The sequence below is a fragment of the Chaetodon trifascialis genome, chromosome 14 (genome assembly GCF_039877785.1).
Source record: "Chaetodon trifascialis isolate fChaTrf1 chromosome 14, fChaTrf1.hap1, whole genome shotgun sequence".
In the NCBI taxonomy this organism is placed as follows: domain Eukaryota; kingdom Metazoa; phylum Chordata; class Actinopteri; order Chaetodontiformes; family Chaetodontidae; genus Chaetodon; species Chaetodon trifascialis.
The window spans coordinates 3,740,001-3,753,574 of record NC_092069.1 but is presented as its reverse complement, the minus strand read 5'-3'; the positions used below and the strand labels follow the sequence as shown (position 1 = coordinate 3,753,574).

The 13,574-nt window shown below is 43.1% G+C and overlaps 1 protein-coding gene across 3 annotated transcripts in view; it reads right to left on the bottom strand.

Annotated features, from left to right (window-relative positions):
* The window catches only part of daam2 (dishevelled associated activator of morphogenesis 2), a 114,822-nt gene that overhangs the window by 61,788 nt on the left and 39,460 nt on the right, over positions 1-13,574 (bottom strand). For all 3 annotated transcript variants that reach the window (XM_070978887.1, XM_070978886.1, XM_070978888.1), the window contains exon 2: positions 10,477-10,762. In XM_070978887.1, coding sequence (XP_070834988.1) covers positions 10,477-10,644 — 168 coding nt within the window. In that variant the 5' untranslated portion in view covers positions 10,645-10,762. The remainder of the gene's footprint in view (positions 1-10,476; positions 10,763-13,574) is intronic.

The window sequence follows — 13,574 nt, the reverse complement described above, 5'->3', positions numbered from 1 at the left end:
TAACAGGTGATAGTTTCATGATAGGCTATGAAGGCAAGGATGGAGTGAGATTCACAACTTTGTGAACACATGATTGTATAAAGGATATTTCAGGAACACAGTTCATTTGCAGATCATTACATTCTGTTTTTATGCAGTATCACAGCTTTTTTGGAACTGGGGTTGAACAGTGATTACATACGGCTTTTACACAGAATTATGTATGCATGACTTTCTATGACAATGTAGTGGCCTCTGCAGTGTTTTATGCCATAGTGTGCTGGGGAGGGACAGCACGGGCAGAGACTGGAAGAGACTGAACAAACTGGTTAAGAGAGCCAGCTCTGTCCTGGGCTGCCCACTGGACTCCATCGAGGAGGTGGCAGACAAAAGGATGTTAGCCAAGCTGACATCCATCATGGACAACTCCTCCCACCCCCTGCACCACACTGTGAGGACCCTGAGCAGCTCCTTCAGCACAAGACTTTAAATCCCCAGTGCAGAAAGAAGCGTGACCGCAGGTCATTCCTGCCCACAGCCATCAGACTGTATGACAGTGCACAATAAACATCCACTCAAATGCAAGTTGTACTGATAACCTCTGTTTTCATGTGCAATCATCATTTTTAAATTACATAAGTGTGTACGTATTGCATACATTGTAAATTACCATAGGGTATATAACACTTGTGCAATCTATTTTTTATTTTTTTTTGTCTTCTTGTCCTCGGACTTCTTGCACTCTGTCTTGTTGCTGCTGTAACAAGATAATAGAAAAGTCAATTATCGTAGCCAATGGGAAAACAGGAAAGGAGTGGCAAGGTGGGCTAAGGGCTAACATGTCTGTGAAGACTGTCATTCATCCAGGTCATACAACGTCAAACTGCTGGTCTGCATTTGAATCCAAGTAAAGAGAAAAGAGATGAAGTTGAGGATGAGGACATCGGGTGGGTGGAGGAATGTTCATGTCATGCCAGCCAGAGTACTCTTCACTTTCCAGTTATGCAATATCCCACCGTTTTCTTCCACTCCCATGCCCATGCCATCAAAACTTGCTCCAATACCACATCCGCATCACATTGCCTTTCGTCATGACCATAGCAACACCCAAAAAACACCCAGTGCCTCGCTCAATCTTCCAAAACAAAGCTGAAACTCTTTCCACTTCGCTGTGTAAAACCTTCTCTTGATGTGCGGCTGTCCTCCTTCAGCAGCACGCTCCACTGGGGAATTCACATAAACCAAAGCTAATATTGTTACACCTGCTGCTCGAGAGGGGAAAAGTACATACCTAAGGCCACCCAACCTTCTTTCATATGTCTTCCACAACTACCCCTTGAATAATGTTAAAAATGAAAAAGGGTCATGCTGTTGTGAGACTGTCTGTCATGTCTGCTGCAGACTGACTGACCTGCCCTGTCATTCAATTTCCTGTTCCTCAAGACCGGTGGGCCTCTCAAATGTGCAGAGATAATACAGAGGATATGGTGGACAGAAATCGTTCAAGAATTAAATGGGAAGTCTAGCCTCCAGTACAACTTTGCATGTGAAACTGAAATAGTTATTACTTTATTTACACTATATCGTAAAGGTGTATCCACTTTCAATTTTACTCCAAGAAATAATTCAGCATTTAATGGAAGTACACTTGTTTACTTTCTTTGCGAGGGTGAGATAAGGAAATGAAAATCAATCTTCTGTCTATGCATGAAGGATGGAGCTGGAGTAAGAACATGTTTAACATTAGCCTAACTTAGTATAAAGATGAGCAGCAGCTGTTTAACCTCTATGCACGTCAGATACAATGAGGTAATTAGCAAGCAAAATAAGTGCATTTTCCAAAATGCCAACAGTGAGGATAGTTAACATACACATGATGTACTGGAACAACCCTCAGGAATTATAATGATGGCGATAACATTTTACATTTGCCACCAGTCACAGCCTATTTAAATGAATTCATATGACATAACAGGAATATGTGATGATACAACATGTCTGTGGGTGATTTAAATAATTATCTACACCATATGGAAAGAGAGTAAAGGAAGGGAGGGGGATGAGTTGCAATGAAACATGGGAGGGGAGTCAGAGCAGTGCAGGAAAAGCTAAATGACTGCTACTGTTGTTTAGACTACATGTCCGCTCCAGGCTGCGTGTGTGGAGAGAGGAGCCACAGGGGTGGAGGTGAGGGGTGTAAAGCAGAGCGGGGAGGTGTTTCTCCATGTTTCCAGGGGTCAGTGAGTCAGCAGACGTGACTGGCATAAGAGTAGGAGCGGGTGTGTCTCTGTGACACACATTGAGAATGTGCAAGTCTCCACCTAAATGGGAAATGTGTGCAGTCCACCACCACTTCCTCTCACATACATGTGCGTCACTGAGCTGCCATTTACAGAGTGCATCTGAATTTCTTTACTCCATGTGAAGTCTTACAGCAGTGGCTGAGAGGGTCACACACACACACACACACACACACACACACACACACACACACACACACACACACACACACACACACACACACACACACAGTCTCTCTCCTGTCAATGGTAAGCACGCTCAGGTGATTTGTTGTCAACCTGGTCCACAAAGTGACCAGGTTGACATTTCTATTGGTGCTCCTAATGGCCAGTCGACTATGTGCCAGACAATTGAGTTGATTTTTTCCCAGAATGATTCAATCTTCTTTTAAATGACTTCTTTGTTTACCTGCCACAATGGCTGCTAGGTGGATCAAAGCATCTATCCATGACATGGAGGCTACTTTCTGATATTTCCCTAAAGATCTTTTCCTTCCTTTTTAATAACAAAAAAAAACTATGAATACTACATTTAATTAAAATATTGACCTTACCTTTTATTACAAAAAAGGATGATTACATGGGATTTCACTTGTACTTCAAAATGTTTGAATGTTTTTGGAAAAGAAAAACGATGTTCCATCGAGATGATCATTCAATCCATGACAGTTTGATTCATGTCTGCTTTGATTGGATGGCCAATGCACTGCTTCTACTCAACGATGGTCATCTGGCCAAGCAATTGGTCCCTCAAATCGATTTTACTGATTGTGCAGCTGACATGCTGACACGTTTGACTGGTCATCCAAAGATCTGTACAACAGACCTCAAGCAGTCAGTCATTTTGGATTCAATGCCTGTGATGCTGACATAGACAGCTGATATAGAGAGGTGAGGAGCCGTGCTCCAGAGGAGGAAATGAAGAAAAATAGAGAACATAGCATAGTGTGTTCCCATGGCAACAGGAGACAGGAATTACTGTTATGAAAGCCTTCCCCGAGGAGCAGAATGAGACTCAATGGAGCCTCTAGAGTGGGAGTGACAGATCTGGGCCAAATGGAGGGTTAAACCATGTCCACGTGTCTTCAAGTCCATAATGGGGTCTTCCACTGTGTCTAGAGACTGCACAGTGCACACTCAGCTTTACACTGCTAGTGGAAGAAAAGACTTTTGATAACTTGTCAGAAATATTGTCTGAAAAATTGCTGGCCAGAAAATCCTTGGCTGTAAATTGTCTATTGTACCATGGTGTTGCTTGGAATCTTAAATGGAATGATGTATTATGATGTGTCTGTCCCTTGTGCTTTTTTTGGAAGGAATGATGGAGGTGGAATAGGATAAACAGACACATTACTATGGTGATGAACAAGGTAGCTCTCATCAAATATATTTGGGCCATTGTTACCCAAAGACACACCAGCTAGTTCTGGTATCTCAGAAGCACACTTTCCACATCTGCTGTCAATTCTCTGCTCTTATACCCAAACACAAAGGAGTTCTCAAATGTATAACCCTTAGGCAACCTCTACTAACTTGCATGCTACTCCATGAAAAATGCAAAAGTATAAAATTAAAAAGTAATGTACCAAAAGTAGCCTCATTGTCTGTATAATAAGAATGCGTGGGATCAATCCCTGGTTCCCCTGTGCAAACCTCTTCCAAATGTGAAACAACTTATCCTAAAGAAAGTATGAAGAATAAAACTGCTTCCAAGTCTGCCATAAACCCATATGAAAGCCTCCTGTGTCAATAATGCCCTTGAGAAACCCATGTAAATGAACCTGGAAGCAATCGCCACTGATTTGGACAAAATGAACAAAGACCACATCAGAGGAGCTAATGGATTGCATCAATTAAATTACATATGTGCCGTTGGCTGCAAATTTCCTGATAACAAATGTGCCATTCTGGGTTCTGGTCTGTGGATCTGGGTGTATTTTAAACAGTTTCTTTCCACCAGTGTATCAAAGCTTGCACGCATAGTTGATATATATAAGCCATGTGTGAAATCTGGCAGACCTTCAGGAACAATGACACCTTTATTTTGCGTATCAAGGCAATTCCCTTCGAATAGCATGGTATCAGCAAAAGTGAAATTGCTCTCATATTTAAGTAACTGACAATAGGCCCTGCTAAATCATGTTCTTGGGTACATTTTGTTATGGTGGCCATGTGGTAAATAATAATGCAATTTGAATGTCTTCAAAAAGAAACCAAAGTGTTAGGTTGTTTGGAGGCAACTAGACTATTAAGTTTCAGCTGATGGCAAAGAACACATTTTCCGTGGAAAGTTCAGCATATGGTCACAATGTGTCAACATATTTACAAGTGCCTGAACCCATCTACACAGTGCCGCTAACCACTGCACACTAAAATGCTTTAAAAAGAGAAAAGTAAACACAGAAGAAGACAAAAGGCAACCAATTTGGAGGCACTCAGGGTACAGAATCTGCTGTCGTACGTAACCGCATTTAGATTGTATTGGCATTATTGCTTTTGCATACAGTTTGTAGCAGTTTGCTTATAAAGTAACACTGGTTCTCTAATTATTAAGAAGGGAGACCCCGTGTTTCACCCATCTGCAATGAATTGAGTGTTGAGATGAGAGAGAGGATATAATGTACAGTATATCTAGCCAAATTGGCGCAACTGAATGGGGTCTACTATTCCAACATCTGGCAAGTACAGCACTGGCAGACATCAGATTAGTGTGTGTTCTCTCTGCCCTCTTTTTCTGTCTGCTTTGTCTGTCTGTCTCTTTCCCTTTGTGGGAGCCTCATTCTTTCCTTCTCGGTCTCGTCATTTGGGACAGTTTTAATCCAAATGCTCTGGGCAGTCATTCAGCTGTGCAGTGTCAGGCACTGCATTTGTGTGCCACAACCTTTAACAGCATCCACTCGATATGACTCCAATCACTGTTTTTAGCAGCATGTAAATTGTGCTAAATGTAAAAGCAGCAATGGTAAAATTAGCCTCCCTCATTTGAAACCTCTACTTGTGTTTCCAGAAGAACCGGACTCTTGAAAACATAAATCCTCTCCTAATGTTCCCTCCATTGTGACTTTTCGAGCCGGACACAAATCAAAAATGTGTTGCATAACAAGAGGGAATGGAAATGTTCTCCATCCGCTGAGCCAATGGGAGTGAGTTTCCTCCACAGTGTACACCCTGGGATGGACCATCTTTCCTTTCTGCTTCCCTCCTCCCTTTCTTTGCATTTGTCTAACTGGCTCTCCATTTCTAATGCTCTCTTCCTACTTCTGTTGTAAAGTCAGCTCTTATTGTCCAGAGAGAACATATCACGGAAGTGGTCGAGCCCATTTGGACAAAGGCAGAGCAGGAGGCTGCCAACGGCCACTGGCGGACTTAGCAAAGTGAGGATACTATGACTCCTGGGAATGTTGCAAGGTTGTGTTAGTACAGCCTGTTTGTGTGTGTGTGTGTGTGTGTGTGTGTGTGTGTGTGTGTGCGATGTGATGATATGTAATGGGATGTAAAGCGGTTTAATCCATTCTCAGAATAAAAGGTTGGTTTTTGACTTTCACTTTTTCTCAGTTGTGGTAAATGAGTCACAGCCAAGGACTCCAGGACTAGTTGTGGGGCCAGGCCTGGTGCCACACACACACACACACACACACACACACACACACACACACACACACACACACACACACACACACACACACACACACACACACACACACACACACACACACACACACACACACACTGTATATATATCATGCAGCAGTCCCTGGACAAGACAGGAAGGCAGAGCAAAGACAGGGAAGATGGCAGGAAGTCATATGTAGCCTCCAGAGGACTCACAGGAAGCTGTAGCTACCATTAGTGACCCAAACAAGATTCTGTGCGTGACTGTGGGCACGTGTGTGTGCGTGCGTGCGTGTGTGTGGCAGTTAGTTAACGTTCCTGAGTTTAAGTTCTGATTTTACATGGATCTACAGAGCACTGCTCTTTGGGGGTTTGTATTTTGACAGTTTGACCCCCTTTACATGTTGCTTTAGAATGCATTTTGAGTGACCGGATTGTAATCAGACCACATGAAAGTACAGGTGTAGATGCACCCAAGAAGCATAGAGAATGGCCTGTGATCTGATTGGCCAAGCCACCTCCGAAGGTGGTCAGGGACACGTTGTGACCACGTTGAACAAAAGTGTCAATGCAAATGCTAACCGCGACCCTCCTCTCTAACTGGACTTCTCTAACTTTGTAGTCAAGAGTTTGATGGTGCATACGTAGGTTTGAGAGCCAGTCTTCATTTGTAAAGGTCACCATCAGGATGACGATGACTCTCCCATCAGACTTGACTGTGTTGCCATGCCCAGATTGTCCTCTGGACAGTGGGATTGAAACAGCATTCTCCTTTCCTTCCTCCACTTGGAAAAGCAATCAAAAGCCAATACAGCAGCACAGCTTCAAGGATGTCTGCCATCTTTTTTTGTTTATGTTTTTTGTTGATTTGTGGGGCCAACACAAATTATAGGACAGCATAAGAAGGAAGAAGAAGAGCAAGAAAAAGAAGAAGCTGGACAGAGTGATCGGATGTCAGTCAGATCTCAGTGTGGACAGGTGTCAATTTAATCAGGTAAATTCATATCTAGATCCAATCTGGATAGGAGACACATTTTAATGCAAAGTGTAAGGGGAGTGCATGCATGTGTCAAAGTGGCTGCTGGAAGAAAAAGTTCATTTCCAAGACTGGTTGTCAGCGGGATTTAGAAGTAGGAACCACACCAGCATCCAGCCACATTGAGGACCAGTGCAACATTGATACTAGCTGCTGATTGGTCAGTGCCGAAATACCGATAAAGTTCTGAACAAGCGGCACTGCCAAGTCAAGGTAACACTTGTTATTGTAACAGCAAAAAGGTCTGTGGTTACTAACTCAGGACACATTTAGCATCGGTTTTAATCATTTCTAATTTATGTTCCTAAATAATACTATAAATGTCAGTCAGTCAGATGCCATCCCATTTTCCATCACTAGATGATGGAAAATGACAAAACCGCAGAACGTCACAGGGCTGTCGCCAAGTTTATTGTGAAAGATTTACAGCCCTTAACTACACTGGAGTATGGTCTTGGTAGCCAATAGCTAGCATAGCATAAATCTCTAATCACTGGGTAGCCTAAGTTTGGACTTGGTGTAAACTGTCCTGACAACTAGACATAACTCATTTTGTGTTGCTTATGTTGTTAATATTTCCATCTGTAGGGAAATAACCACAGCCCTTACAACTTGTTATGACAGCAAAAAAGTTATAATTACTGTAAACTGTTGGCTCTGTTCACATCATGTCTTTAGTTTTGCATTAAATTACAGAGAATAGTATCAATAAGAATCTAGATAAGTATCAGTATTGATACTGGTTTTGATAAATTCTTAACTAGAAGAAGAAGAAGAAGAAGAAGAAGAAGAAGAAGAAGAAGAAGAAGAAGAAGAAGAAGAAGAAGAAATCCTTCATTAGTCACAATTACATACACAACATGCAGAGTTAGGGGGGGAAACTGCACACACCATGCATTTTGTGAAATTCTTCCTCCGCTTTTAACCCATCCTGGTCGTCCTTCCTCCGCGGCAGACCAGGAGCGGTGGGCTGCCAGCCGACCGGCGCCCAAGGGACCCATCCCCATATAACCCATACATAACCCATATCCCCATCCCTAAAAGGTACGTTAACACACTGTTTAATGTGCCGCCGCTGAGCAGCTCACTGATGACTGTGACTGATAACAGTGCACTTTTGCCCAGTAAATGTTTGTGGTGGCTCATTTAACAAGCAAAGGTGCAGGACAAGAAGTGTTTTCATGTCTACAAGTTAGATAAGGAGAGGTAAGCTAAAGCCGGGCTGTTGTTCGAAGTCTGTGCTTCTTGTGCTGTGTGGCAGGCGGCTATAGAAAGCTGACCTTATGCCAAGTGCAGCTTTATGCTTTATAATTCGACTGGCTGTATCAAAACGTGGATTGATACTGGAACTGAATTCCATTAAATTTATACAAAACTACTGATGATTTATTTTTTTTCTCAAAGGAGAGCACAGGTGATTTACAGAGCACATATGTCATGACATAGCTGACAATGCTATTCAATTACAGTTGAATGTTAACTTTTGAGTGCTACATTCAGTACTGGAATTCTGTAGTAAACCCCCGAGGAACTAGACCCTAACAGACATTACCCCAAAGACAAAACATCTATGCTTGTGAATGATTCCATCAGATGTAGCCGTCCGACAACCATCTTAGGAATAATCTATTCACAACATGTGGAAGGGCCTGGATCCAGTGAGAAAAAGCCAAATCCTCTTTCTCTCCTGGGTCGAAAAGCTGCAAGTAAAGAGGTTTTCAAAATCCAGGGTCTGTCTGCTCTGCTTCTTCTTCAGCTGATACATCTGTGTCAGCTTCATCGCATGCTCAGATATTTACCCCAAAATAAGCTGTGGGTCATTCAATCCCCTCAATCTCAGGGACTGCTGTGATTTAGCTAAGTGCTCCCATATGACATGGCATATGGGAGCACCAGGCATGTTTTTATTTCATCCCAACATTATATGTCTCTGGCTGCTTTTCCAAAACCTTTTTCCATGTACAAATCTGATTCATGTATGCATTTTCAGGCCACATAGGGCATCAAGTGCATCAAATAACAACCTGTTGGTCCTTTGAAACAAAGCTTTACTTATTACACAGCTGAAAGGGCAGTAGGTCATTCAGTCTAGGAATACTGATTGGAGGCAATCAATGTCTTGATTGCTACAATCCTAAATTTTATTTATTTATTTCTAATCAAGCAATACATATAGTACAGCTACTGAGGTTTTAATGGCTTGTGCATTACCAGTGATTATAAAGGGGCCTAGACAGCAAATTTAGGGTCAAACCAGGTCAATTAGATGGAGAAATGGGGAAAGGATCACCACTGGGAAAACAGATGCCTTGATAACAGTGAATAATTTCCTATCACAAATGGAATTTCACTTAATCTTCTGAATTGATTTTGACAGTTGGAGGAGTGATATATCCTGCAGGTGGTGAAGTTTAGCATTCCCCAAGACGAAGACTTGACAGCGCCAGAAGCAGTCCTGTAGCCAGGCTGCTGAGCACATTGTTGAGACGGGAAGACAGAGACAGAGGCAGAGGAAGAGGGAAATCTGAGGTTGAAGGAGGATGACAATAGTACTGAGATGGAGACAGACAGGACCTGAGCAAACAAGAATACAGAAACAGCAAAGCCCCGTTCTTCCAGTAAAGAAAGAACTGGCTCGCATGGCAGCTGAAATCCACAGCAGACTTCTCCATTCTGACAGCTGCGCCCTGATTCCTCTCCACCATGGGCACATACCAACACAGCCATGCCAGTCTGGCACCAGCACAGCCCATCAAACACTGTCAATAAGTGTGATCTGCGCATGAGACAGGAACTGTCATGCAAGGATGGGCTGCGTATAATCAAAAGGACGATTCTCTGAATTAGTGGAAATGGGGGTTGGAGGTGGGGTTGGGACGTGGCCTCTTCCAACCATGAGGCTGCCTCCACCAGAGGCCACCAAGCCCTTCCGATCCCTGTCCCTAATCCTGTTTGGTTGGGATAACAAACAAGACGCAAAAGACGGAAAAGGGAAATAATTGGACTGCTCAGCACGAGGAAAAGAGGAAATTCCAGGGCTTACACATTGTGCGAAAGCACTGCATTGAGCCAATACATATTTTACTTGGGTTTTCACTTTATGGGCAGTATTTCCATTTGGTGAGTAATTTTGGAAATTGGTCTTTAGTGCAGCATCCATAACAGCATTATATTCAAGTTGAACAAGCTCATTTAATCAGTGGATGGCAACAGGTGCATAGATTAACCAGCTACCTTTTCCATACTGTCCTGAAAATGTGCTCCTGCAAGTTCTGAGTCTACAGAAATCATCAGCCAATTAAACCACTTGGTGTTACTGCGATACTGTAGCATTCAGCAAACAAAATGCCCAGTTGATCACTTGGCATGACTCTGTTCCATCACTGAAACAACTGAAAGGTAAAGAACCTGAACCTCAGATTTAGAAGACACTCCCTCACCACAAATCCAACGCAGTCTGGGTCAACACCTGGGACATGCTTTGCTAAGGATGACACAGAAATCATTAGGCTACCTTACTCAGGTTTTAAGGTTGCTCTTATTACTCACCACCAGTTCAGAGAAACGTGCATGCAGCTCCTCAGCGGGCGGCATGGGTGCGCTGAACTCCAGCAGCTGCAGGGGTACGCTGTCCTTGAGGTTGATCTCCAGGGGCTCGCTGCTGCCGAAGCAGCACAGGAAGCCCAGGCCCGGCCGCGTCCTCTTCCTGGGAGGCATGATGACTGTGGTGACACACGGGGCAGTGATGGTGCTGGACCAGGAAGGTAAAGGAAGGGGCCAGGGGCAGGGAGGGGGAGTGGAGAGGAGGATGAGGCTGCTATCTAGGGGGCATGGTCTAGAAGAGAGAGGAAAGGGGGCAAAGGTTACAGAGATATCAACAATGCAAGCTGACCTACATTTGATCTCCCTGGTGTCATTATTTTCAATGGATTGATTGAATACTTTTAGACAGGCATGATTAATGCCATAATGTTTAATAATCTGGTCAATGCTTCCACAGAAAGAAATGATTTGCAGTACACATGAAATGAAGCAACTTGTGTTTCCAGCGGAATGTTTAGAATAAATCCAGGAAGGTAGCAACAACCACAACAGCTTAACAAAGGAATAAATGACTAATTAAAAGACAACGCAGTGCTGGCTATACAGACCAATTAAGAAGCAGTCCCTGGAAAGCACCTTACAGAAATGCTTTAGCAATGACAACCTATCACCACAGATGACACTAACATCAACATGGAGGAAGTAACAAGTTCAAGACAGTCACAAGCCATTCATTCAATTTATTCTCTTTTCAGATCTTTATTCCCTTCACTGTCTCCATAGGAATGTGTGCCTCGGTGGAGATACTCTTGCTGCATGGCAAAAGGGCACAGAGGCAGCAAGGGCTGCCATCACATCCCTGTCTTGACATCGGCTGCTCTTATGTAACAACAAAGAAATCACTTGTTTGTGGGGTACAATGGTGGCTGTGCAGTGAGTATGTCTGTTTGTGCTGTTCGTGCAGACTTGCACCGAGAGCAGCCGTAGCAGTGCCCTCGCTCCCTCAATGGAGTGTACAGTGTGTGTATGTGAATATACAGTAGTGTGAATGACACCCACTACAACAGGAGCAGAGGACTGAACAGGCCAAGACACCGTGGAGGATTTCCTCAATGCTACGAAAAGGATATGGGTGGTCTTGACTGTATGAATAATACACTCTTTACGCCATATTAAGTCCTATCAACCACATACTTTCTTACACAATGTGAGCTTACACCCACAGCGGCTCACACACTTGCCAAAGCTCTTCTTTATGCAACAGTTTACTGCATTTGTGAATGAATCGACCTCAAGTCTGTTATGCAAATACCACGGACATGCAAATCCAGCTGACATATTTGACCAGGAAATCAATTATGGAGCCATTTATGTCAAATACAATAAAAGGAAATCCATGAAGTTGCCATCAAGAACACAACTGCACAACCAAGACCAACAAAAGCAGATTTTAAAAAGCTAATAATTCTATTCCACTGCCAAATGTTACGCTTTTATTGAGATTTTGTACATAACTAAACAAGCATTATGTAATGGTCAGAGCTTTGCACCCATCTGTTTAATATGGCAGTGAAAGTTTATGACTTGAGTTCCCACAAGGAGCCACAATCTACTACATCTTGACTGAGCACATCTCTCCGCCATTACTCTCTCACACAGTTGTTCAGCCTAGGAGTTCTCACTGCGCTCTAAAAATAGCCAGATGGTAAATTCTTTATGAATGTGCTGGGCCCTCAACAGGAGCTTAAAGGGGAAAAAATGAAAAGAGAAAACACCACATTTCCATTTTGCCCTCTCATCTTTTGATCATTTGCTTTTTCCGCCTCTTTGAATCTGCCATCCCACTCAGGGCAACAGAAAGCTGTGCACAGCTCGTACCTGTCAACATTGGGATTTGAAAATAAGGATCATTTTTCAGCACCCCTCTCTGAGCCATCGCAACACACTTACCACTGTCCACATACCCTTTACATTTAGACACACAGTGAATCCTAAAACCACCACTGGGCAACTAGGCATCACAACCTGCTCCCTATGCACAGTTTGTCAGTTTTTGGTCAGCTACCATGATGGCCTTGCAGCAACATTGATGATAATGTTGAAGGAACAACACCAACCCGTAGGTATGAGATAAAGTGTATAAACAGTCACTGGTGGAGCGTGTTTGTGTGCCTCCTGGGTGTGCTTATGCTTTGCAGATTTGCTGCTTTTCCCTCCTTGTGGCATATTCTACAAAAAGCACGACTTTGACCACATAAAGTACGGGTAAGCCTCCTCCCATATGGTGAGATACACAAACCTTTAGCCTTTTCAGCTGGTACTCCATCCTTCTCACATCACTACATCACAGCTAATGTTCTACATACTGCCACCTGCCTTACTGGAGAGGAACATAGCAAACACGTCAGACAGGCAGTTATGTCTCACGTCAACGTAACAGCTAACTTTTTTTTTTTTTAAATACAGGAGATTGACAGGAAAATATTTATATAAGAGGACTGCAGGAGAGAATGGTAAAATACATGAGCATCCAGGGAAAAACACCACGGTTGACAGCTCTACCACAGCTGAACTATGAGGCTGAGGCTATTTTACATGAAAAGCAACCAAAGCGTTGGCTTTTTGAACATGGAGCCTGAACATGGAGCCAGTCAGCTTATGTTCTGACAAATACTGCATCTGAAATGATTATGTATAATCACCTTCAAATATGGGGAATGTTTCAGTCATTACATTAGTGCGCTTAATGTCAATTATAGCAGGAGAGCGCTTATGTGTGTCTGTGTGTGAGCTACATTTGACACTGCGCCAGTGTGTATGTTATGATAGCCGAGGTGACAATCCCTGACAGCCCATGAGGGCAGGATTAACCTGCCATGGGGCTCCAGGGCAAAAAAAGACCTGCAGGCTCATACTGACCCACTTCCTCCCATTCCTTGTGCATCGTGTCCAGGATGTTTCCTGTTGCCTTTACAGTAAGTAATCTTTGGCTATAAACGAACATTATGGATGACAAATGGCATCTTCTAAATATTTTGCTCGTGCAGAGCCTCAGAAACAGTGTCACTTAGTATGTTTTAATCTGATGATACATACAAATGTAT